General features: G+C 36.5%; 1 protein-coding gene across 3 annotated transcripts in view; it reads right to left on the bottom strand.

Moving 5' to 3' along the window:
* The window catches only part of URI1 (URI1 prefoldin like chaperone), a 73,432-nt gene that overhangs the window by 42,730 nt on the left and 3,950 nt on the right, over positions 1–26,752 (bottom strand). For 2 of the 3 annotated variants that reach the window (XM_077978051.1, XM_001085459.5), the window contains exon 2: positions 2,664–2,698. The exons of the other annotated variant lie outside the window; for it this stretch is intronic. Coding sequence is in view for 1 of the 2 variants with exons in the window: in XM_001085459.5 (XP_001085459.4) it covers positions 2,664–2,698 (35 nt within the window). In the remaining variant the exon portion in view is untranslated. The remainder of the gene's footprint in view (positions 1–2,663; positions 2,699–26,752) is intronic. 3 annotated transcript variants of the gene reach the window in all.

Below are 26,752 nucleotides of genomic sequence, written 5' to 3'. Positions count from 1 at the left end.
ATTTGATTAAAAAACATTTTTTAAATCCTCACTAAACTGAAAACCATTATTATTAGCTCTAAAATAATGTTGTACAAATTCTCATCCATTAGGCTTGAATCTTTCCTTATTATCTGTTATTAATTAAACAAATATAAATGTCTTAGTTTACCAAAGTTCTAGGATTTAGTTAATTTTCTCAAAGATTTTTTGGGGTAGATTCTGTGGTCCCAGACCATTTTCACTCCTATCTTTCTACAAATATTTTTACTCCCTGTCCTACATTTTTTTAAACAAAAACCAATTTAGATTATTTCTGAACCTAGAATACACATACTTGTTCCTTAAAGAATCCTTTAAAAAGTATACAAACAAGCATAAACATCACTAGCATGAGAATGCATTTTTCAAACCATATATTTTGTTCTACTTTATTATATTGGTATGTACCCATAAAGAATAGGAGCTTAACAGAAATCATATTTTAGATAGGCTAATACCAAGGGTTAAATAAAAATTAAAGCAACATGCTTTTAAAAGTAGTGTATGAGACACCCTAAGAATGGCTCCAGCCTCTGAACTTCTGTGCTTGCTTCATATCTCCAGAAATAGCACAAAATTGTTGTGATTTCCCTGTTTAATGTCCGACTGTGAATTCTTCTATGGCAGGGTCTTGCAATTCCAAACAGCAGCACAATACTGGCAAATGGTAGAAACTCAACCATTGTTTAAGGAATTAAGAGAATGCAAAAATGTCACAAGAATTCCACGACTCTCCCAAACAGCAATTTCCTGGCTTTCAGGGAAACAGAGACACTTTGGTTTCCATTTTTTAATATAATGAATTGATGAATTTACTGGCCATTCAGATTTGAGCAATATACCATATATAGATCCTATTAAAAGTGAACAGAAAAGTCTGTTTCCTGAACCAAACCAGAAATAATTCAGAGGAAAATGCAAATTTTAACTGGAAAAAAATAATTTTAATTTTTTAATTTATAAAGTACTATATTACTTCAAGATCCGTGTAGGCAAATATGCTAAGCTTCTACAGTTTAGAGGGTTTTAAAAAACTGAAAAGTGAAATTGAGGGTCACATGAACCTGCCATGAAGTAAATGTCACATTTCTGTCTCTGCTCACTAGACTTGTATACTACTAGAGTATCTGTAAACTAAAATGTTATATAGAAAATAACCACATTTCTTCATTTACTCAAACATTTATCAAGTGCCCATTTTATGCCGAACAGCAGGAGGGGCTGTGAATAAAAGGATGAAAACGTGCCCTTATCCTTAAAGAACTCTCTAATAAGAATCTTATAAAACAAACCAGAAGCAAGTTACCATTCACCCATTTATGTAAACTAGTGTCTATTCCCAGTGAATACCTTTCCAATTTCCTGAACTTCTTGCCAAAACCAATAGATAGAAGTCCACGTTAATAAAACTTCCCCTGGAAATTATTTGTAAAATGGGCCACTCTGACTAAATGTGCAGGTAAAAAAATTCTTTAGCCAAGGACTTGTATTTCAAGTTTTAACCTGAACTGAATGTATAATGAAAGGCAAATGGTCCATTATGGAAATGCTGACAGACTCACACCACCAGTGGAAGCAACTACAACGATGCATTTATTGAAAATTAATGAAGTCCTGAATTTTTATTTATAAAGTGGATATTATTAGTTTTAGATTATTTTCTGCAAGCCAATAGTCAAAATTTAATAAGATGATGTGTACAGATTGCACCAATTTTCACTCTTATCCACTGCCTGCAGCCTATGTGCATTTAAACCAAAAAACATTTGATATACACTAACTATAAATTATTTCCTTGGAGATCTCTCAGGCATGAAGAAAAAGCCTCTTAAAATAAATTTAAAATATTATATGCTTGATGGTGTATAACCGAAGGTTTAATCTCACCACTAAAGGGGCAGTTACCATGATTTTTGCAATAACCCTGCAGACAATAATCAAGACAGCTCCTGTTGTTCTCTCAGTAAAATCTTCGTAAGCACAGCATGGATATATTGTAATTTGATATCTGTAAGATCAACAGCTATACCTCATGACAACTCATAAGATTTTATTCACCATTAAATTGAGCATTTTCCTCAGAAGCCAAAGGAAAGTGTGTTATTTACCAAACATGGTCCGATTAGCACATTAAAATAGATATGCTTTCTCTCCAAAAAAAAAAAAAAAAAAAAGTACAATGAAACAAGCTCTCAAAAGTAGAAAATTAGATTTTTTTTTTTCAAACTTTGGGAAAACACTTCTGTGCCCTATTTCCATCATTATTTTAAAGTAACTGATTCCCATTATTTTTCTACTAAAATATAAGAAATATCCTCAAAATAGAGCTCTCTATGTCACATTCAAAAATGTCTCAGTCTCCAATTCATAATGATATTAATATTATTCTAACTTAAAAAAAACAAGACACTTAGAATAAATACAAGCGGAAACACAACATCAGGAAATCAGAAATATGTAATTCAGAAAAGGGTGAAAGACAATATGAATTAGTATCAAAGGCATTCAAAATGGAGATTACTAGAAGAATTAAATTACTAGTCATACATACACACACACACAAACAGTAAACACATTATTTAAACACAAGTAGGTTACCCCATCAGTATTTCAGAAGTGTAATAAAACCATCTTTCACTCACCAATGCTGGATTCTCTCTTGGCAGTTAGTGACCACCTGTCATGAAAACAGATAACTACTCATGAAAAAACAGAGCTATGCACAGAGCTACAAAAATCAGTGTATCTGAAAACTAGAACAGTGGCTTTACAGATTTAATAGCATCTCAGTATACATTTTTATTTGTCAAATGCACAGAGATGTGAATGTTAGTTTTTAAGCAGCACACTTTATCATAACCCTCTAATGCAGGCTGATAACTGCAGAACAAATTACAGCTTTCTGATTCATACTGTGGTACAAAACCCGCTTCATAACTATTAGGTGACATATGATATAAGATAACTAGTATTTTGTACAATCTACAGACCTGTTTTCAATATTACATATTTTGTAGAATACGTAACTGTTATAAATAACAAGAAACCAATGTAACATCCACGTTTCGTCAGTTAAAAAAAAAAAAGAAATGACAGTAGTGAAAATATTTTATTTTGTCAGTATATCTCCAAACATTTTCACCTGTAATTTTTATTCTGACGCATTAAAAAATGAATTCAGTGATATTTTTCTACTACATTTTCAAGAAGAAATACTTGGGATAAGGAGATGCTCTGAACAGCTCATTTGTTCCCCAGTGAATTATGATAAAGATTGTAAGCACTTCACAGCCAGTTTAAACTATGTTTATAATACTAAAACAATGAATTTAAGTACAAAAGTTATTTGTTTTCCTTGGAGATATGTCAGTAGATTCTCAAAATGCTCAGAAAATAAGAAGACTAGTCAATAAAGAAAAATGCAATTTTTAAAAAAACACTATTTTTGAATGACAATTTAAGAATTAACACTGTTTTCAAGGATTGCTAATTATCTACTTTTAAATTACCTATTAATAAAAATTTTAAACAGCAGTCTAGAATACCATATACCACTTTAGAGACAGAGAAGCTAGAGGATGAAAGCCAAAACGCTTAAGACTAGGCCATGACAAAAAGATAGCAGCATTATCTAGTTTGCAAAATGCTGCTCTAGTTCACTGCTCTAAATACCAATATTATCTCTTGTATATGCTCAATGTTTCACCACCCCCTCCCAGCAAAAAAAAAAAAAAAAAAAGATTTTTTTTTTTAGACCTGTCACTAAATTCCTCTATTATAACATTTAATTCCTGAAATAAATGTCCTCTTTTGGGACATTTTAAATACTAAGACAGCAATCCTGTACCAAAATACATGCTATAATCAGAAACCCAACCATACTACACATTAACTCATCATCCATTTTAGAATGAAGATCTCTCAGTAAGTATCAATCACATAGCAACACTTAATAACAGTGGCAATATATAATAGAGTACTGACTTTACATCTGGAAGAGCCAAACTAAAACTACATCAATCCATTTCACTGTTTCTGATTTGGCAGTAATTACAAAATAGACAAATAGAATTAAATGTAAATTGAAAAAGGAAAAAAATGCTCATGAAATCCTTTTCATAAAGTTCCTATTTAACAACCCCATTAAAAGATGAGACCCAAAAACAGTCAGGATGTTTTCCAATCCCAATGCATGTGTTTCCAAGCATGAAGAGAGCCAAAAGCACAGAAAGCAAAGCCCTGCAAACCATAAGAGCAGAATGGTCATTAACCTCTACATGATAATCCTTTCGTAGCTGCATATTAACTAGTTACACATTCATAATCATTTACATTATTTAAAGGACCTTCGAGGAAATCTTCTAAGCTATATCCATTAGTGACGGTGTTAAAGGTTATAGAAGATAGTCTACCTAATGTTTCCAGGAAGCCTTTTTAATTAGTAAATATGTAAATTTGGCACATATGCTTTTTATGTTTAAGAAACAAGTCACTGGTAGAAAGGCATGTGTTCTTGCCATCACTCCCCATAGTCTACCCTCCACTTTGTTCCGGCCATACTTGCCCTGTTCCTTTTACTTCCCTTAAACAGTCTCCCTAGGAAGACAGACCAACACCAAAATCCATTTCACAACGTACAAGAGAAATTTTAACTGCCAAAATGCTGCCTTACATTTTAAAGTCTTTATTAGTTACATATAGTATTTAGAATATCAGACTTCAAATAAACACTATCCAAATGGAAACTAAAGAAGTGACATGTTGGAAATCAGAAACAAGGGGAAAGATGAAAGAGGTAGATATAAAAATATATAGACTAGCCTTCTGATGGCATGTTTAGGTTATCTTTGCTTATATAAAAGATTTATGGTCCACCTACTTGCAAAAAAGATTTTAGCCCAAGCAGTTTTATTATATTTAGAGGGGTTTTTTGTTTGTTTCAGTTGTCTTCTATTTTACAGCAAGTTATTCAAAAGAAAAAAATTAGTAAATTTCGGCCGGGCGCGGTGGCTCACGCCTGTAATCCCAGCACTTTGGGAGGCCGAGGCGGGTGGATCACGAGGTCAGGAGATCGAGACCATCCTGGCTAACACAATGAAACCGCATCTCTACTAAAAATACAAAAAAAATGGCCAGACGTGGTGGCAGGCCCCTATAGTTCCAGCTACTCAGGAGGCTGAGGCAGGAGAATGGCGTGAACCCAGGAGGCAGAGCTTGCAGTGAGCCGAGATCGCACCACTGCACTCCAGCCTCGGCGACAGAACGAGATTCCATCTCAAAAAAAAAAGAAAGAAAAAAATTAGTAAATTTCTACAACTCAGAAATTTTAGAAGGTGTTATAAAAACAAATATTTTCCCTTAAGTTAAATTATTCTAAATAATCTTATTTCTCCTGAAAGGGGACTCAGATTAATTACTTTACGTATTAAATTTTAAAAGTAACCATGAGACAGTGAGCCTTGTTCTACAAGAAACACTTGAAAACCACAGCAAAAGAAACAAAAACATTTCATTACTTTGTTATCCTCCACAAAAGTATGACCACAATGGAGGAACAATACTAGTTATTTTTTATTTTTTAAACCTGCCAAAACATGCCAATAGCGCCCCTAAAGAAAAAAAATCTTATTGTATTATTTTCATTTTTCTTAAAAATAGTTAATAGGCTTCAACTTTAAAATAACTGAACTAGTAAATTCTTTAATATAATGACCTCATTTACACTCAAGAATTTATAATAAAGTATGTACCTACATAGAAGTGCAGCAGTAAGTCCACAGCAAAGAAAAAGAACTATGAGCTGATTTATCACTATTCAGGAGACTTTACCAACAACCCAGTGGCTACAAAGTCATATGGTATTCATTCTTTGCAACGCAAAACTGTCTTTAACCTATGAGCAATAACAACAGGTCTACATTCCAACACTGCATGTTACAAAACAAACTGCAAAGATTTCGATGAAGGCAGTTTAAATCTTTATTTGGAGAGGAAACCTCTGTATTCAGAGATGAAGTAACTTACTTAATATTACACAACTGTCCAGTAACTGGTAAGAGATGAGATCAGTTTTAAAACCAAGTCTTTCTAACAGGGATTCTATCTAATCCTAAAGCGCATAGTCCCTATACTGGCCTGCTTCCAACCATCATGCGACTTACTAGATAACAGCAGAAAAACACTGGTTACAGCTGCAGTCTTAAAACACTGACTGCTATTGCTGTTTCTCCTCCACTAGTTAGTTCCTCAGTCCCACACTCATGAATAAGACCTTGCCAATCATGTCAGTAAAAGCAAATTCTGTAAGCTTAAGTTCACCAATTTACTAACATTATAATCCTTATTTCTTCCAATGCCTCCTACAGCTCCTGACCCTTTCTGATGAAACAAGTAAGTATAAACACCACATTTCCCAAGCATCATTTAATAGTATATCTGCTATGTTTAGGTGAAGGTGGAAGGGTAATGTGCTAGCCCCACAATTACTACCACACCTCATCATATTTTTAAGACACTTATACATTAACAGGGTTAGACACCCAGAAGGACAATGATGGACAGCCCACCCAACAATATTTTTCTGTTCATTCGTGTCCAGCTAACATACACATACTTTTTGTTACCAAGGGTTAAAATAAAACATTTGATAACTTTTAAGGTCCACAAATTATATGGAAGACAGGAATAATAATTTCTTAGCTGTTGCTCCCCAGAAGCTGCTTTTTAAAAATTATTTTATAAAGGAGAGCAGTAACATGCAGTAAGATCTCCAGTACTTAAAATTTTTATTTGTGCTATTTATATTGGTGACAGACCACAAGAGGGCATAAACCTATGAGTTTCTAAGGCAAGTTAAATACAACGCCACATTAAAACTAGACTGGAACAGAAAGCCTAAAAGGTCAAGAGTACTTCTTCATCTTTGATACTTTCCTCAAAAATGCTTCACCTCTAAAACTTTTCTCACAATACTGCAATTTTAAATTCTTCCTGTATGGGTTAATGTATAATATAACAGTTTGGGAATTGTGCTAATCAGAGCTGTCTAAATTTATATAGTTTGCTTCTCTTGCTAGACTGTGACTTCAAGACAGATCTTACTATTTTGGTTTTAAAGCTGCTGAGTCAAAAAGAAAATAGTATCAGCGGGAGCTGAAGCCAATAGATACTTGACATACATGTTAGTGACAGTTACTTAAAAGCTGAAAATAATTTCTTAAAAGATAGATTTGTCAAGTAGATATATAAACATCATTACCAAAGTATACAAAAAGTGTACTTTCAACGAAACTTATAAAAATTACAAATCTTTTAAGTAAACCCCTTTGCAAAGAAGGGAGGAATTGACTACAGGTTCCTAACAGGAAAAAAGCAATAAGCACTGGGATAAACTGCAATAAATTGAGTGTTACTGTATAAAAACCACCATAGGCCGGGCAGAGTGGCTCATGCCTGTAATCCCAGCACTTTGAGGCCAAGGCCGGTAGATCACATGATGCCAGGTGTTCAGACCAGCCTGGCCAACATGGTGAAACCCTGTCTCTACTAAAAATACAAAAATTAGCCAGGGCGTGGTGGTGCATGCTTGTAATCCCAGCTACTCCGGTAGCTTGAATTGCCTGAACCAGGGAGGTAGAGGTTACAGTGAGCCAAGATCACACCACTGCACTCCAGCCTAGGAGACAGAGGGAGACCCTGTCCCAAAAAATAAATAAATAAATAAATAAATAAACCACCATAAAAGTAAAGAAAACCATTTCAATTTTAAACAAAGTATGTTCTAAATATGCTGAAAAGCAAAACTCTAATGAAAGGTAAGTCCAATTATATGGAGCCACTTCTGAAAACACTTAAATGTTCTTATTTAAATTTTTTTTTTTTTTTTTTGAGACGGAGTCTCGCTCTGTCACCCAGGCTGGAGTGCAGTGGCACAATCTCGGCTCACTGCAAGCTCCGCCTTCCAGGTTCACGCCATTCTCCTGCCTCAGCCTCCCAAGTAGCGCCCGCCACCAGGCCCGGGTAATTTTTTTGTGTATTTTTAGTAGAGACAGAGTTTCACGTGTTAGCCAGGATGGTCTCGATCTCCTGATCTTGTGATCTGCCCACCTCGGCCTCCCAAATTGCTGGGATTACAGGCGTGAGCCACCGCACCCAGCCCTTATTTAAAATTTTAGCTAATATGGAATCAAAAGTCTCCTTAATCCTTTCCTTTACGTTTTAGCCAGATTCCTCCTACACAGGCTTCTAAGGCATTTTTTCCTGTATTTCAATCTAGTCTCGTTTTACACAAATATCGGACTATGTCTAACGTGCTCTGGCACTGTACATCTCACTCCCTTGTTGGCTTTACCTACAAACTAGGCTCTTTTTTACTTTCAATAATCCTTACTCACTAATCTTAAGTATTCTAACTATTACCGTTTTCTCCTATTGGAAATATTTTAAGAGTGGTGACATATACATTCAGTAATATTTCTAAGAATGAAGACGTTTACATGTTTGGAGGGTTTTTGGGGTTACTTGAACTAGAGATCCAGGAATTCTAACTGTTCTGGCTGAAAGCTCCATGAGGTAGGGGCCGTTCTCCTTGATCCACCAGCACTCACCTGCCATAAATAAGCAAGCAACAAGTCCTCTTAAAGAAGCACAGGTCTACTATCAGCCAAAAACCGCAGGAGACGTTTTTCTGTTTAGAACCTTATATATTTTAGTCAAGTCATACAGTACATATATATATATATATATCTCACAGATATATGTCCCTGTAGTAAACATAACATTTGCAATGAAACATATGAATATTCAAAATGTAATAAATGCCTCACCCATATCAGTTCCAGTTTTGTCAAAAATGAATATGCCATAAACTTAAGAATAATTGTGTTTTCAGTGCTTTTCAGGCTTCTGATTGCAGATAAGAAATTGTGACCTACATTTCTGAATCTGAAATACTGCCTGAATTGCACCTTGCATGCCCACTGTTTTACCAGAGATATCAATCATTTCTTCTCCATTCACATACCTTCCTCGTAGAAACCCTGCCCTTCTCCCATAAAGAAAAGAATCCCATTTCTCCATCTGTAGCCACAATGAAGGGAGAGGATAGATACCTGCTGCTAACTGGACCAACCTAATTTACTTTGGACATCAGAGCCTGAGGTAATTACAGATTCTGGTTCTAAAAGGAAGACCACAGTGGGATCCGCACAAGCTAACCAACCATCTAAAGCAGCTGATATGGGAAACAACAATAAATACAAGAAAACAAAACACACAGACCCAAAAAACTCCTACCTTTGACTCTCTCCTAACTTCTTACAGTAAATTATTTCATAATTTCCTAACCATTTGTATGATATGCAACTAAGAAAACTTTAGAGTAGTAAACTTGCCACACAGATTAGGAGGAGAATGTACCTGTGAAGGGCTCAAAGAAAACAAACAGCCCACCGAAGAGTAAATACAAACAGTTTAAAAAAAAAAAAAAAACACAGGAAAATACCCTCCCAGGTAACAAAAAAGTCAAATTAAAGCAATCTCATTTAGCATTAATTAAAGAAGTACATTTTTATTTTAAAAAAACACCGCTGGCTGGGCGTGGTGGCTCTCACTTGTAATCTCAGCACTTTGGGAGGCCAAGGCAGGTGGATCACCAGGGATCAGGAGTTTGAGACCAGCCTGGCCAAGATGGTGAAGCCCTGTCTCTACTAAAAATACAAAAAATTAGCCAGGCATGGCGGCAGGCGCCTGTAATCCCAGCTACTTGGGAGGCTGAGGCAGGAAAATTGAACCTGGGAGGCAGAGGTTGCAGTGAGCCAAGGTCACACCATTGCACTCCAGCCTGGGCAACAACAGCGAAACTCTGTCTCAAAAAAAAAAACAAACAAACAAACAAAAAAAAAAAAACTACCACTGTCAGTGAGACTGTAGAAAAAATCACAAATCACACTAAATCACTGCAAGTAGCTATGTAAATTCAAAACTCAGTCTAGACTTCTACAATACCTCCAAGTAGGACAAAAAGAGCTTGTAACTCTCAGACAGTAGAAGAGACAGATAAATACAAAAATTACCTCTTTAAAGGCACCCAAGAGCTGCCAAAGCAGTGAGGACAAGAGGGACTAAGGATTCAGAAAGGGGAGAACTGTGGAGAAGTGAGCTGATCATCTGAAGCCACTTTTTTCTCAGACAAAAGGAGGCATAGGCAAGAGGTTGAGAATTATGTTGGGCCCGCAGGAGACAGCCATGGCTAGCAGACAGAAACAAGCAGAACCTTGTGCAGTCTGACAAGGCTATACGGTAGCAAAATGAGAGCGCAGGAGAGGTCTTAAGCATACAACTGGTTTCCCTCCCACGATATCTGTCAAATGCTGAGCTGTGAAGGCCAAAAAGATAAACCAAAACTCTGAAAAGCAGAGCTCACGATCAAACAAAAATTAGAGTTCAGAAGCCTCCAAGGAAATATACCGTAGTGAGCAAAATCAAGCGTCCAGATGAAAGCCTGAAGAAACCAGAAGCAGATGCCTTACGAAAACAACAACCTGGCCTTCACTCCACCCAGTACCTGCCTGGAGTAAGGTGACCAGCTCCCACTGCATCTGCCTCACTAGAAGAAAGGATGAGCCTTTTCCAGAGGAAGTTATCACCTTCAGGAATATCTACAATCTTTAAAGACACAATCCCAGGATTTAGTCAAAAATAACTACGATGCCAAGAAACAGGATCATATGACCAAAAGTCAAAAGAAAAAATAAAACAGAACCAAATACACATGCAATCTAGATACTGGTGTTAGCAAACAATGATTAATACGTTCAAGGAAATAGAGGAAAAGATAAAAGGAACATATTTTAAAAATAGCAATTTTCGCTAGAGAACTGAAATCTACATGAAGAAACAAACGAAAATTCTACAACTGAAGAACCAAAAATTAAAATAAATGGCATTAAAAGAAGATTAAACAGCAGATATCAGTATTTTTCAACTTGATAGGTCAAAAGAAAACATCCAAATAAAAGCCCAGAGGTTCAAAAATAAAATATGGAAAATACAGAAGACCAATAAGAGACATGTGAAACACAGTGTAAGTGCAAGATCCAGAAAGGGAAGAGAGAATGTAGCAGAAGCAATATTGAAAAGATCTTGAATTCTGGATTTTCTAAAACTGATATCAAAGTATCAGCCAACAGATAGAAGAAACTCCAAGAATCCCAAGCAAGAGAAACACAAAGAAAATTTCAAGGCACAACACAGTTACAGTGATGAAAACCAAAGAAAAAGGGAAAACTTTATGTGCAGCTGGGGCTAGGAGGAGGCGGCACAGGGGAGATTCACAGCCTTCAAAGGAGTGACAAGACTTAGAGTAGAGCTAACTTCAACATCAAGGACAGAAAGTGAACGATAATAGAATATCTTGAAATGCTGGAAAAAATAACTGAAAACCTATGGTGATATACACAGCAAACAGATCCTCCAACATGAAGGAAAAAATAACATTTCAACAGAAACAGAATTCTGCACCAGCAGACTTTCATTAAAAGAAATACTAAAGGTTTATTAAACTAGACATGTTAATTAAATGTCTTATCTAAAAAAATTATTAAACAACTAGATATTGTTATTAAATGTGATCAGTTAAAAAAAAAGAAGCAACAACAACAAAAAGGACTCTTCAGAATAATATAAATGCAGAAAGAATGAAAGTACAGGATAAAAAAAAAAGATAGGTAAAGATAAATCAATATTGACCACACGAAACAATTAAATACTGTGTTGTGGTGTTTAAAACACGAAGAATTAAAACGCATGGGAGCAATCATGCAAGAGGTGGGCTGTATAAATGAATGCATGCTACAATCTCTAGAGATACCAGAGACTGACTTAGTGAAAAGGAATTGTAAAAAAAAAAACAAAAAAAAATACTATAAATACGTATTATATTTAGTACTAAAGCATATTGAAAGTATAAAAGTAGTAAAAAATAATGTATCACAAACAAGTTAACAGGAGGACATAACAATAAAAAATGTTTGATCCAAAGGAAGGGAAAAAAAAAGCAGAGAAAAAAGAGCATAAAAGTAGGTCAATTAGAACTACAATGGGATACCATCTGACACTCCAGTCATGAGGATGGCCCTTACAGAAAACAAAAACAGCAAATGCCAAAAGTTGCCCAGTATGTGGACTGCAACCCTTGTGAATTTGTCTGGGAATGTGAAATGGTACAGTCACCTGGGAAAGCAGTGTGGCAGTTCCTTAAAAAGTAAACACAGAATTACCATATGATCCAGAAATTCCACCTCTGAGCACACCCAAAAGAATCAAAAGCAGCCGGGTGCAGTGGCTCACACCTGTAATCCCAGCACTTTGGGAGGCCGAGGTGGGTGGATCACCTGAGGTCAGAAGTTCAAGACCAGCCTGACCAACATGGTGAAACCCCGTCTCTACCAAACTCAAAAAATTAGCTGGGGGTGGTGGTGCATGCCTGTAATCTCAGCGATTTGGGAGGCTGAGGCAGGAGACTCACTTGAACCCGGGAGACAGAGGCTGCAGTGAGCCCAAGATTGTGCCACTGCACTCCAGCCTGGGCAATAAGAGTGAAACTCCATCTCAAAAAAAAAAAAAGAAAAGAAAGCAGATACTTAAACAAAACACCCATGTTCACAGCAGCATTACTCAACATCACCAAAAGGCAGAGGCAACCCAAGTATCCATGGATGCTAAAATAAACAAAAATGTATAATACACTGTATAATACATTCTATAATACAACAGAATTTTATTCAGCCTTAAAAAGGAAGAATTCTGATATGTGCTACAACATGGACGAACCTTGAGACATTACGGTAAGTGAAATAACCCAGTCACAAAAGGACAAATACTATATGATTCCACGTAAAGGTACCTAGAGTAGGCCAGGCGCAGTGGCTCACACCTGTAATCCCAGCACTTTGGGAGGCCGAGGCGGGCGGCTCACGAGGTCAGGAGATCGAGATCAGCCAGACCAACATAGTGAAACCCTGTCTCTACTAAAAAATACAACAAAAATTAGCCAGGCATGGTGTCGAGCGCCTGTAGTCCCAGCTACTCAGGAGGCTGAGGCAGGAGAAAGGCGTGAACCCGGGAGGCAGAGCTTGTACTGAGCCGAGATCACACCACTGCACTCCAGCCTGGGCGACAGAGTGAGACTCTGTCTCAAAAAAAAAAAGGTTACCTAGAGTAATCAAATTCACAGAGACAAAAAGTATAATACAATGGTGGTGGCCAGATCGGGAAGGGGAAGAATTAAGAGTTATTGTTTAAGGGACAGAGTTTGTTTTGCAAGATTAAAAAAAAAAAGCCTGGAGATGGACGGTAATTATGGTTGATCAACAACATGAATATACCCAATGCCACTGAACTGTACACTTAAAAATGATTAAAATGAGCAGCACTCTGAGAGGCCAAGGCAGGAAGACCGCATGAGGCCAGGAGTTCAAGACCACCCTGGGCAACATAGTGAGTCCCTGTCTCTACAAAAAGAAAAATTTTTTTAATCAGCTAGGCACAATGGCACGCACCTGTAGTTCCAGCTACTCAGGAGACTGAGGTAGGAGGATCACTTTGAGCTCAGGAGTTCAAGGTTGCAGTGAGCTATGACCATGCCACTGCACTCCAGCCTGAGTGACAAAGCAAGATGCAGTCTCTTAAAATAAAATTATTAAAATGGTAAATTTTGTTATATTTTACTACAATTTTTTTAGATAAAAAATAAATACAATGTAAGTCCAATAGAAAGGTGACAAAATTAAATATATCAGGAATCCTACTACATATAATGGCTTAAAATACTCTAAATAAAAGGAAAAGATATCTAGACTGAGTATTAAAACCACAACAATATGCTGTTTATGAGACACACTTTGAACCCAAAAGACTGAAGTTAAAAGATTTTTTATTTTAAAGATAGACAAAACAAATTTAGCTGGTGTGACCATACTATTATCCAACAAAGGAGACTTGAAGGCAAGTAGCATTACTAGGAAATAAAAATGTCTCAGAATGGTGAAAAGGTCAACTGACCAGGAAGTTATTACAATTGTAAGTACACAATGAATAACATAGCTATAAAATATATAAAGCAAAGGTTAAAAAAAAAGAGAAAAATAAATCTACAATCCTAGTGAATATTAATACATATCTGAATAACTGATAGAATTAGCAGACAAAAAAATTAACAAAGACATAAAATACTGAAACATATTCAAGCAGCCTGAGCTAACAGATATATACTGAACCCAAAAACTGCAGGATTAACATTTTTTTCCAAGTAAATTATGAAAAATTTACCAAGAAAAAAAAAATTAGGTAAAAAAGCAAGACTTAAATTTCAATTATGCAGAATGTGTACCCTGACTACACTAGAGAAACAGAAAAATAAGTAGAAAATAATGTTTGAAAAGGAATGTATTTCCAATGTATGGGTCAATGAGCAAATCACAATAGAAATTAGAAAATATTTTTAAATGACTGCTAAGGAAAATTACATACAAAATGTGTGGAGTACCTAAGGCAATGATTAGAGAAAAATTTAAAGCTCAAAATGTGTATTTTATAATAAAGAAAGGTTAATATTAATACCTCAACCATCATCTCAAAGGGCTAGAAAAATTACAGCCAAAGGAAAATCTTAAACAGAAAAAAAAAGAGAAGAAATCAATAAAGCAGAAAGCAGACTTAGAAAAGAGGAAAAAAGGGCCGGGCGCAGTGGCTCACGTCTGTAATCCCAGCACTTCGGGAGGCCGAGACGGGTGGATCACGAGGTCAGGAGATCGAGACCACACTGGCTAACACAGTGAAACCCGTCTCTACTAAAAATACAAAAAATTCACCGGGTGTGGTGGTGGGTGCCTGTAGTCCCAGCTACTCAGGAGGCTGAGGCAGGAGAATAGCGTGAACCCGGGAGGCGGAGCTTGCAGTGAGCCAAGATCGCGCTGCTGCACTCCAGCCTGGGGAAATAAGAAAAATCAAGGGAGGAAAAAACCCACAAATTAAAAATTACAGTCATTAAAAAGAGGACATTACCACCAAATCTGATAATAAAAAGATAACAGGAAATGGTAACTCAGAGGGACAATAAGCTTAAAAACTTAGAAAGGACAATTCCTTGAAAATCACTTTTTCTAAAACAATACAACTAGAAACAGAAAATCTGGATAAGTCTTTGAACCTTCAAAGAAATTGAGGTAGTATATTGAAATCTCCATACAAAACGTCCAAGAAAAACACTGGGCCCAGACAGCTTTGTTGATGAACTGTTCCAAACATGTAAGTTAGAAACAGTACCAGCCAGGCACAGTGGCTGACTAGCCTGCAATCCATCACTTTGGGAGGCCAAGGCAGATGGATAGCTTGATCCCAGAAGTTCAAGACCAGCCTGGGCAACATGGTGAGACTCTGTATCTAGAAAAAATACAGAAAAATTAGCCAGGCATGGTGGTGCATTCCTGTAGTCCCAGCTACTCAGGGAGACGGAGGTGAGAGGAGTCTGGGAGTTCCAGGCTGCAATGAGCCAGGATTGGACACTGCACTTCAGCCTGGATGAGAGAGCGAGATTCTGTTTCAAAAAAACAAAAACAGAACACACACACAAAAACCAGTAACAATAGTATACAAATTCTTTTATAGGATATACAAAAATGGGAGCTGTTTCATGAGGCCAGCCTAATTCTGAAGCCAAATCCTCACAAGGACATTACAAAAAAAGAAAATCATAGGTTTAAAGTAGTGTTAATCTTTTTTTTTTTTTTTTTTTTTTTGAGACCAAGTCTCACTTGCTCAGGCTGGAGTGCAGTGGCATGATCTCAACTCACTGCAACCTCCACCTCCCGGGTTCAAGCAATTCTCATGCCTCAACCTTCCAAGTGGCTGGGATTACAGGCCCCCACCACCACACCCGGCTTATTTTTGTATTTTGTGTAGAGATGGGGTTTCACCATGTTAGCCAGGCTGATCTCAAACCCCTGACCTCAGGTGATCCGCCCACCTCAGCTTCCCAAAGTGCTGGGATTACAGGTGTGAGCCACAGCACCCGGCTGGTAGAATTAGTCAAAAAAAAAGAAAAGAAAAGAATTACAGAATTTTGCCTCATGTAACAGAACAAAATACCTTAATAAAATATTATCAAATTTAATCTAGCAATATACAACAAGGTAAACACATCCTACACAAATGGGTTTGCTGCAGGAATGCAATGGCATTTGAGTATTTTTAAAGAATCAAAGTAATTTACCATATTGTTATCTCAAGAAACAGATAAAATATATTTGATAAACTTCAGCATCTACTCTTGATAAAATTAGCAACAAGAGAAAATGTCCTTATTTTCATAAAGAGTAGCTACAAAAAGCCAACTGCAAACATCTGTATGGTGAAATACTTAAAATTGCCCTCCTGGTATGTAAAGCCCAGTGTCCTAACTTTTATTTTACATTACACTAAAGGTCCTAGCCCATACATTAGGGCAAAAAACAAAACAACCATAAAAAAATCTTAAGAACAGGAATGAATATAACTGTCAGTATTTACAAACAACATGCCTGTATGTAACTACACAGATACTATCAGAATGTATATGCAAGTAATTAGAATTTAAATAAATTTAGGCCAGGCATGGTGGCTCACATTTGTAATCCCAGCACTTTGGGAAGCAGAGGCGGGTGGATCACTTGAGGCCTGGAGTTTGAGACCAGTCTAGCCAACATAGCAAACCCATCTCTATTTTTTAAACGACAACAAAAAAATAAATTTGGAACCAAGTCAATATGTAAAAATCAAGTATGTTACCAACAACAACAACAACAAAATAGTAAATAAATTACAAAAGGCAATAAAAAATAGTATCTAGAAATAAATCTAACACATGAAGATCTGTATACTTTTAAAAGCTAATACTGAAAAGTTATAGAAGTAAATTGATATACAATGCTCACAGATTTTAAAACTTAATATTGTAAACATCTTAATTATCTTCAAACTGATCTTTAGATCCAGTGCACTCCAAGTAAAACCCCAGTAATGTTATTTTTTGAGTACCGGAAAGTTGATCCTAAAATATATACAAAAAAGCAAAGGGTCAGAATAGTAACAACAACCTTGAAGAACAAAGTGCTATAGGAATTTTACTACTAGATATCAACACTTATTATAAAACTAAAATAGTAAGAGTATGATACTGGTGCAATTATAGGCAAATAATCCAATGGAACCGAATAGAGAAACAGAGCTACACACACATAATCACATAATGTATGAAACAGACAACATACTCCATTAGGATTACTCTGGCTGCTAAAAGAAAACTTAACCCACTTTGAAGGAGGGTAACATCATCCAGAATCTCTAGGATTTTTCATCACAACATCTGGCATCCAGTTCAAAATTGCAAGGTACAAGGCAATCTATAAAAACAGAAGCAGCCGTAAAGAAACCAAGAGGAAAGAATAAAAGCAGACCTTCATTTGACTGACACATTGCATTTATAAAATATAATAGACTTTATGATTAATACATTCATGAAAATAGAAGAAAAGTTACAGATGTCAACAGAAACTTGGAATCCATTTTAAAATATCAAAACATAAATTGTATTTATTTTACAGTTTTCTTGCTGATAAATCCAAAAGAATTATCAGCAGGAAAATGACAAAATGACATAATCCAATTTGCATTCTTAAAAAGACTACTCTGGGCCAGGAGCCATGGCTCATGCCTGTAAAACTTTGGGAGGCCGAGACAGGTGGATCACCTGAGGTCAGGAGTTCGAGACCAGCCCGATCAACATGGTAAAACCTCATCTCTACTAAAAATTTAAAAAATTAGCTGGGCGTGGTGGCGGGCACCTGTAATCCCAGCTACATGGGAGGCTGAGGCAGGAGAATCACTTGAACCCGGGAGGCGGAGGCTGCAATGAGCCAAGACCACTCCACTGCACTACAGCCTGGGCAACAAGAGTGAAACTCCATCTCAAAAAAAAGAAAAAAAAAGACTACTCTGGAAAATAAACAGAAAAGGAACAAAAGTGGAACTGCCAAACTGCCAAGACCAGCCAAGAATTACTGCCTCTTTTGTAAGAAATGATAACTGGGCCAGGCACGGTAGCTCATGCCTGTAATCCCAGCACTTTGGGGGGCCAAGGAGGGCGTATCACCTGAGGTCAAGAGTTTGAGACCTGCCTGGCCAACATAGTGAAAACCCGTCTCAACTAAAAATATAAAAATTAGCTGGGCATGGTGGTGGGTGCCTGTTAATCCCAGCTGCTTGGGAGGCTGAGGCAGGAAAATCACTTGAACCCGGGAAGAAAAAATAAAAAAAAGAAAAGAAAAAAACAGTAACTGGGAAAATGGCAATGAAGATCACAGGAAATGGCCAATTCAAGGAATTCCTAGTTTTCGGATATAATATTCTTCTATTTCTCTTAAGTCTTTTTATTTCACATTGTAAATTAAATTAAAGGTAATAATTCATTGAGAGGGTGGTTATAAACATGGATAAAGCTAAACAAATTTAGCCTTTGACTCAGTCATCCATCTCTAGGACTTTACCCTAAGTTACTTCACAAATGAGAAACAACATATGCATAAAGCGATTTACTGAGGCATTAGCTGTACTATCAAGAGACTGAAAAACACCAAATGCCCATCAATAAGACATTAGCTGAATATCTGATGACACAGACATAAAGCACTATGCAACCACAAAATATGATGAGGAGGCCAGGCACGGTGGTTCACGCCTGTAATCCCAGCACTTTGGGAGGCCGAGGCGGGCGGATCACGAGGTCAGGAGATGAGACTATCCTGGCTAACACCGTGAAACCCCATCTCTACTAAAAAATAAAAAATTAGCCAGGCTGAGGCAGGAGAATGGTATGAACCCAGAAGGCGGAGCTTGCAGTAAGCCGAGAATGCACCACTGCACTCCAGCCTGGGTGACAGAGCGAGACTCCATCTCAAAAAAAAAAAAAAAAAGAAAAAAAGATGACGAATATCTCTATGAACCAGAGTAATTCCCAAGTTTATCATTTAATGAGATGAACAAAAGGCAAAATATGCTACCTTTTATATAAGAAGGCAGTATGGAGGGGAGACAAAGTGAACACATGTAAGTATTTTTAAAGAAGAAACACAGGAAGGACAGGTGAAAAGTGAATGTAAATGGTTATCTAGGCCGGGTGTGCTGGCTCACACCCGTAATCCTAGCACTTTGGGAGGCTGAGGCGGGTAGATCACCTGAGGTCAGGAGTTTGAAACCACCCTGGCGAACATGGTGAAACTCCATTTCTTCTAAAAATATTTTCAAAATTAGCCGGGCATGGTGGTGGGCACCTGTAATTCCAGCTACTTGGGAGGCTGAGGCAGGAGAATTGCTTGAACCTGGGATGTGGAGGTTGCAGAGAGCCGAGATCGCGCCACTGCACTCCAGCCTGGGCAACAAAAGCGAAACTCCATCTCAAAAAAAAAGGGTTACCTATGGGGTAGGTAAGAGCAGGAATGGGAATGAATCAGAATTACCTCAGTAGGGATAACTTCTGATTTAGTTGTGATTTTTGAACCATGTAAATATTTTCATGTATTCATAAAATGCAATTAATTGAAAAAGACAAAAAAGCAAATACTAAGATTCAATATAAATAAAAATCCAAGGTATAACTGCACAGAAAAAAATAACTCAAGTGACTTTTGAGATCAGTATCCTAACTGTACACCCCAAAAGCGTTAATTATACAAAAGCCAATGAAACTACAAAGACATTTTGAACTTTACTTCACAAGTTTGCCATTGGCAGTAGTATTAACGTAGTCATTCTGAAGCTATTTTGTATATATTGTAGGATACAGCAAATGAATAAATACAGATGTTGAGAACCAAAGTTTTCACTATGAAAGAAGGGGAGATTCAAATATAGACTGGGGGAAATTTAAGAACCTTGTGGTAATGGATTTGAATTCAAAGTATCAGGGTATACAGGCAGGTCCATTGAACCCAGTTTTTTGTTTTTTGTTTTTTTAGTTTCTTTCTTGAGTAGTTCTAACTATTTGCAAGGATTAATATTTCATGACTTTTATCCTCTTAGAGGCCTTCCAAGGAATCAAAAGAAAATTTTCCTATGAAGGAAAAAAAACTCATTTTATTTTGCAATTACCATATGGGTACAGTGTCTTTGTAAGTCTAAGATACACTACAGGATCCTAGTGATTATGTTTTCCTGCATCTAGCCATTTCATCATAACCTTAGTAATTATTTTATGATCAACTATTCCTAACTATGCGCTAAAAAAAAAAAAAACCAGTAAGAAAATGATAAAATGGAAGAATCATGGAAGCACTTAGAAGGATGATGCAATCAACAATAAAATATATCATCCTTCCGTCTTCTTACTGCATTGCCTAGGGTACTGCATCATCTTTCAAAAAAGTATAAATGATAACAGACACCATCTTTGTAGTCTGCTTTTCGCTTTCAATAAACACAGTTGAGAATTCAGATTTTTTTTACTTTCTGCCTATAATGGAAAGAGGAAAAAAGTGATGGAAAGATACTTCACAATTAAATGAATCAGATTATGAATATAAAGAGCTAGTAGCACTTTTGACCAATGAAGTCCAGTAATTTTTTTTTTTTTTTTTTATCAGCACAGACCAATACAACAGCCAATAGCCAAATGTGACTAATGAGCACTTGAGATGTGGCCACTGTAACCAAAAAACTGAATTTTTATTTTACTTAATTTTAATTAATTTGAATTTTAAATTTAAGTATAATAGCCACATGTGGTTAATGGCTACCACATTGGATAGCACAGAAAGACACTCATGATGATGGTGAAATGACAGCATAAATTAAATCTCAGATCATGAGCCTTCAGATGAAAATATCCTAGATGAATTTTCTCAAAATCAACAATCAATGAATACACAGAAATTAACTCAAAATGGATCAATGACCTAAATATAAGAGCTAAAATCATGAAATCCCTAGAAGGAAACATAGGTATAAATCTTCAAGACCTTGTATCTGGCAATGGATTCTTAGATATGACACCAAAAACACAAGCAACAAAATGTATAGTCATAAATGACTAGGGGTTTGGGAGGGGAGAATGAAAGCGTTATTGCTTAATGGGTACAGAGTTTCTGTTTGTGGTGATGAAAAAGTTTTAGAAAGAATAGTGATGGTTACCTAACAGGGAATGTAATCAATGTCACTGAAAAGTATACACATAAGAATTGTTAAATGGCAAATTTTATTAAATATATTTAGTTTACCACAATAAAACAAGATTGCTAGAATAAAAGATCTCTAAATTCTATTTCCTCTTCTACTCCTGTAAGTTTTTTAACTTCTTGAGGTCAGAGGCTAGGAGAAAAAAAACCCTGAAGACACCAGAAATAGGTTCTGAAAGCAGGGATTCTGTAATGATTTATCTCTGTATAGTTGTAAGCCCTAGAAGAGACCATGCCAATGGTGGAAGAAAAATTACATGCATCTAAACTTAGTGAACATTAAAAATGGGTTGACTGATAAGAACGAGGAAACATAGACTCCATGAGTGAACACTATACTTGTAAGAACAAAAAGCAAATAGGATATTCCTATCCAGTCAGTCATTCAACAGGAAGGACTTCATGATATTGTAATTTGCAACAAGAACCTGGATAATCCCATTGTTCTAAGAGGACATGTGGCGGTATTCTTAAATCTCTTATAATCTGTGTGCATCAAGATTTGCTGTTTAAATTCTGATTAAACTTTCCAATAAAATTGTTTTTCACTATCCCTTATTCTTAGACCTGTCGATTATTTGCAAAAATTACTTAAAAATATAAACAGTAAATAGCATCCACTGGCCCTAGATGGTAAACGGTGATGACTGCTTTTTCTGGTATATTGAAGGTTAATATATTTCCTTCGTACTATCTGCTTGATGCAATAACACCCCAGCAGCAATCAGCACTACTTGTCTCCGTATCTCAGTTTCTAAGCATTTCTTATTCTATAAGGCTCTTGGAAGAAATCGTCAATTTCAGGACTAAGGCAAACTACAAGGCAAGCCTGGAACATCCTGCGCCAGAAAGCAAAGTAATGATCAAATAACGAAAAAAGAATGCACAGGCCAGGCACAGTGGCTCATGCCTGTAATCCCAGCACTTTGGGAGGCCGAGGCAGGTGGATCACCTGAGGTCAGGAGTTTGAGACCAGCCTGGCCAACATGGTGAAACCTTGTCTCTACTAAAAATACAAAAAAGTAGCCTGGCGTGGTGGCAGGGGCCTGTAATTCCAGCTACTTGGGAGGCTGAGGCAGGAGAGTCACTTGAACCCAGGAGGCAAAGATTGCAGTGAGCCAAGATCGTGCCACCATACTCCAGCCTAGGCAACAAGAGCAAAACTCCATCTTAAAAAAGAATGCATGCTTGAGCCAGCTTTAAGGGGCTCCCATTGGCCAAATTCAAAACAATATGAACATCAAAAGGAATGACAGAAATCACATCACTCTCAATTTGAAACAACAAAAAAAAAATGAGTTTATTGTAAAACTAAAGGAGGGGGGCCTCTAGAGTTCCTGTTCATCGAAAAACATAAACTAATAAATACATTGTTAGAAAATCACTAATTAGCAAACACCAATATGACTGATTTAGGCAAGGATCATCCATGGCAATAGGCTTTTGAGGAACAGGATATTTACACTGTCTTCAAGTACTATACCATTTAAAGGGACCTTTATGATGGAGAGACCTGGCACCTTAAACTAGTGGCTAGCAACACTAATAATGGGACAAAATGACATTATGTGTCTCCTGATGTGATGCAATGAAAAGTCATCATCATCTATGTAATCAGGTGTGCGCGCGCGCGCGTGCGTTTCAGAAACAGGACCTTACCACTATGTTGCCCAGACTGGACTCCACCTCTAGGGCTCAAGCAATCCTCCTGCCTCAGCCTTCGGAGTTTTCAGAGTAATTGGGACTACAGGCATGTGCCACCAACCAGCTATCTATGTGACATTCTTGCCAAAAATGTTTGTTTCTTCATGATTACGTTCATTAGACACCTCCAAATGGTGGGACATTCTACAAGAAAACTGATCTAACGCTTCAAAAATGCCAATTTCATAAAGACAGAAGGTGGCGGGGAGTAATTTTAGATAAAAGAAGATTAAGGAGATAAGAGAGCCAAATGCCATGGTAATCTTTGACTGGCTCTTGCATTGAAAGAAAGTTATAAAGGACATTTTTAGAAAAACTGAGAAAATGTGCATATGGTACATGTCAATGTTAATTTCTTGAGTGTGAAAAAAGATATGGTTATGTAGAAGAATGACCTTGATGTAAAATGATTATGTGCTTCAGCATTACTGATGTGGTGATGTCTGCAATTCACTTCTGAATGGTTCCACAGGGGGAAAGGGGGGGAAAAAAAAGAATATATACAGAGTAAAGCAAATGGGACAAAATGTTAATTGATTACTCTAAACAGTGTTCATCATATTGTTCTTTCACCTTTCCTGTAGTTTTATAATTTTTTAAATAAACAGTTGTAGTGTAGTTTAAGGGTGAAAAACTGCATATGGCAGGCTAAAAAGATTGAGACTTATCAATGTAGAGATTAAGGCAAGTGACACAAGCTAAAAGGTTTTTAAACTCAAAATGAAAACAACAGGTGGAAAAACAAAATCAAGCAGTTATGGCCAAATCACAAATTCCACGCACCTTCTTCCCCCTTTCCCTCCAGCATTTTGGGACCATTACATCTTTCGTTCCAATCTAGAGAAGCCTAACACAATGAAAATGGGTTTCTTCCTCCTTGAAATACTGTTTTATGTTTACTGACAACTTCCAAAGGACTAAAATCAAAGTTGTCTCTTCTTACGGCACATTACTGGCACAATACTAAGTGCCAACGACAACGATAAGAAGTTTATCTAAAATAAAATATAACTTACATGAGTTCTGAAAACTCACCCACCTATAAAATGGAATTGTGCCTCTGGTTATACAAGCCAACATATTATTACAACTGTGCCTTTCTTAAAAAATAAGTAACTTCAACATTAGAAAGAACAAATACACTCTTTTCAATAAATTATCTATAATTAATAAATTTAGAAAAAGCACTTCTAAAATTCAACACCCACTCATAAAAATTCATAGCAAATTTGGAATATAAGGAAATTTCCTTAATCTGATAAAAGCAAATACAAAAATTACTCACAGTAAATATCACACTTAATGGTAAATGTTTAAAAGTTGACCCCTGATGCCCACTACTACCGCTTAAGCTGGCCAGTATCAGAAGCAAGAAAAAGAAAGAAACAGCATACGGACTGGAAAGGATAAAATAAAGGCAAACTTGAGGAACCACAACTAAAACTACATTACCATGCACCAGGTATCAAGATAACTTACAAAGTCATAATGATTTAGACAGTGTAGGTTTGCTGCAAGAATAGACAAGCCAATAGAACAGTCAAGAAACTGATCCACTACACAGTCACCTGATTTATGGCAAAGATGACAATGCGGTGGAGACATGACACTCTTTCCAATAAATGCTGATGGGGCAACTAGGTATCCACACAGTAAAAAATGAAACCTGACCTCAATTCCCCCCATATACAAAGCCAATTCCAGGTAGAATGTAGATTCTCAACGTGAAAAGCAAAGCAATAAAGCTTCTATTAGACAAGATAAGAGGATATCTTCAGAATAGTAGTAAGAAAGACTTCTTAAAAACAAGACAAAAAACACTAACCATGAAGGAAACAATTGTTAAAATTAAGAATGTCTGTTTATCAAAGGACAGACACCATTGTAAGGGCTCCAAGTCAAGCCACAGACCAGGGAAGAAACTTACAATATATAATTGGAAAGGCAGTCACTACTATGAATCAATTAGAATATAACTAACATCCCCAATAGAAAATAGTTAAGAGACGAGCAAGTATGTCACAAAAACAAAACACAAAAATCCAAGTAGCCAATAAACATTTGAAAAGGTCATCAACCTCATTACTCATCACTAGATAGGCCAGCAAATATGAAAAGACATATGGTGGTAAAGACTGAAGTAGGGAGAACTTCTGTTCACTGCTAGCAAGTGGTAAACTGGTATAACCACCTTAGAAAAAGCATTGTAAGTGGAACTGAAAACACAGAGGCACCATGAGAAAGTTCCAGGCAAAAACTAGAAACAAACTGTTCATCTGAAAAACAAACAGTATTAATGAAAATCCTAAGTTCGGATCTGTAAACATCTATCACAATGCGTGGCACACAGAGTTGCTCCCTATAATGTAATTCCATCCGTCCATTTCTTCACATATGTATGACAAATGGATATAATTTAAGATCAGCCTCAAAACACATTCCAATGGTTTCCCATCTCACAGATATAAAAACCAAAACTCTTACAATGATCTGGTACTGCTCTCACACTGGTTAGAAAGCTCTTCTCCAAAATATCCTCCATATATTCACACAGGTCACTCCCCACTTATTTCAAGTTTCTGCTCAAATGGAACCTAACTGAGAAGCCCTCTCTGATGGCTTACAGAAGACACCATCCCTGCACTCACATCCCACATTCTCTACAGTCCTCTTACCTTCCTGTTTTTCTACGTAGCCTTACCTACCAAACACCCAAGGTAAGGCTATGTAACTGCAGGCCTTCACCCCTAGAGTGTAACCATGAAAGTAAGGACTTTCTGTATTTTGTTCATTACTGCACACTCAGCAGAACATGCCTGGCATGTAGTAGATACTCATTAAATATTTGTTGCATAAATTCTATGGCATGGATTCTAGGCTTGGAAAGAATAGTTGTTATATGGCCTACGTCGCTGACAGTTCCTTAAACTATGTGCAGTTTAGTTTATCATAAGAAATATGAAAATCCTCCATTAAGTTAAATTAGCTGTTCTGCTTTATAAAAAATTTAAAATATTTACTCTTAATGCATTTAATTCCCCAAGGCTCTATATCAGGAAATATAAGCTATTCCAAAATTCCAAGTGAGAATTACATGAGGCACTCAATTATAAATATATTATCCTAATGAATTTTCTAATCTTACTATTATCCTGCAAATAAGCCTATAAAAACGATACTGGATATACCACTTTTTAAAATATTACAACAAAATCTCAGTAGTTCTGCTAACGAAAGCTAATAATATCTAGAGATATAAAATACAGATATCTCAGAAACATCACCTTAGCCAAGAAACCAAAATTTCAACATAATGCAATTATTAGAATCAGATTTAACAAGATCTTAGTACAAGGAAACCACCCTGAACAGCCCAAGACACTCCATAACAGTCCTAGACCACACATTTTATGGCATAGGTCACAGTCTAGACAGGTTAAGCTTCCATTTTTCCAACAAATATTTTACTGCCGTTAGTAAAAATGATTTAGTTAAAAGAAAGAAAAAAAAAAGGATGCTTTGAATTTCTCTCCTCTCCCTGTATCTTGTAACAAATAAATAAAACCTTTGGGGGGGAAAAAAGGGAATCAACTGGAAGATGGTTGTTTGAATAAATTATATATATCAGCTCTGAAGTAACCAAGAAATAAACCTGCCTAATTAGCGTTCAAACCAGCCAAGAGTCATTTTTCAGGCTCAGAAAGTGTTTTGCAACTAAAATAACATTCCAATTTTCGTTAAAATTAAAATAAGTTTTATCAATA

This window comes from Macaca mulatta, chromosome 19 (genome assembly GCF_049350105.2).
Source record: "Macaca mulatta isolate MMU2019108-1 chromosome 19, T2T-MMU8v2.0, whole genome shotgun sequence".
Classification (NCBI taxonomy): Eukaryota; Metazoa; Chordata; class Mammalia; order Primates; family Cercopithecidae; genus Macaca; species Macaca mulatta.
Note: the sequence above shows the minus strand (reverse complement) of the source record. Positions and strands in the feature narration are given on the sequence as shown.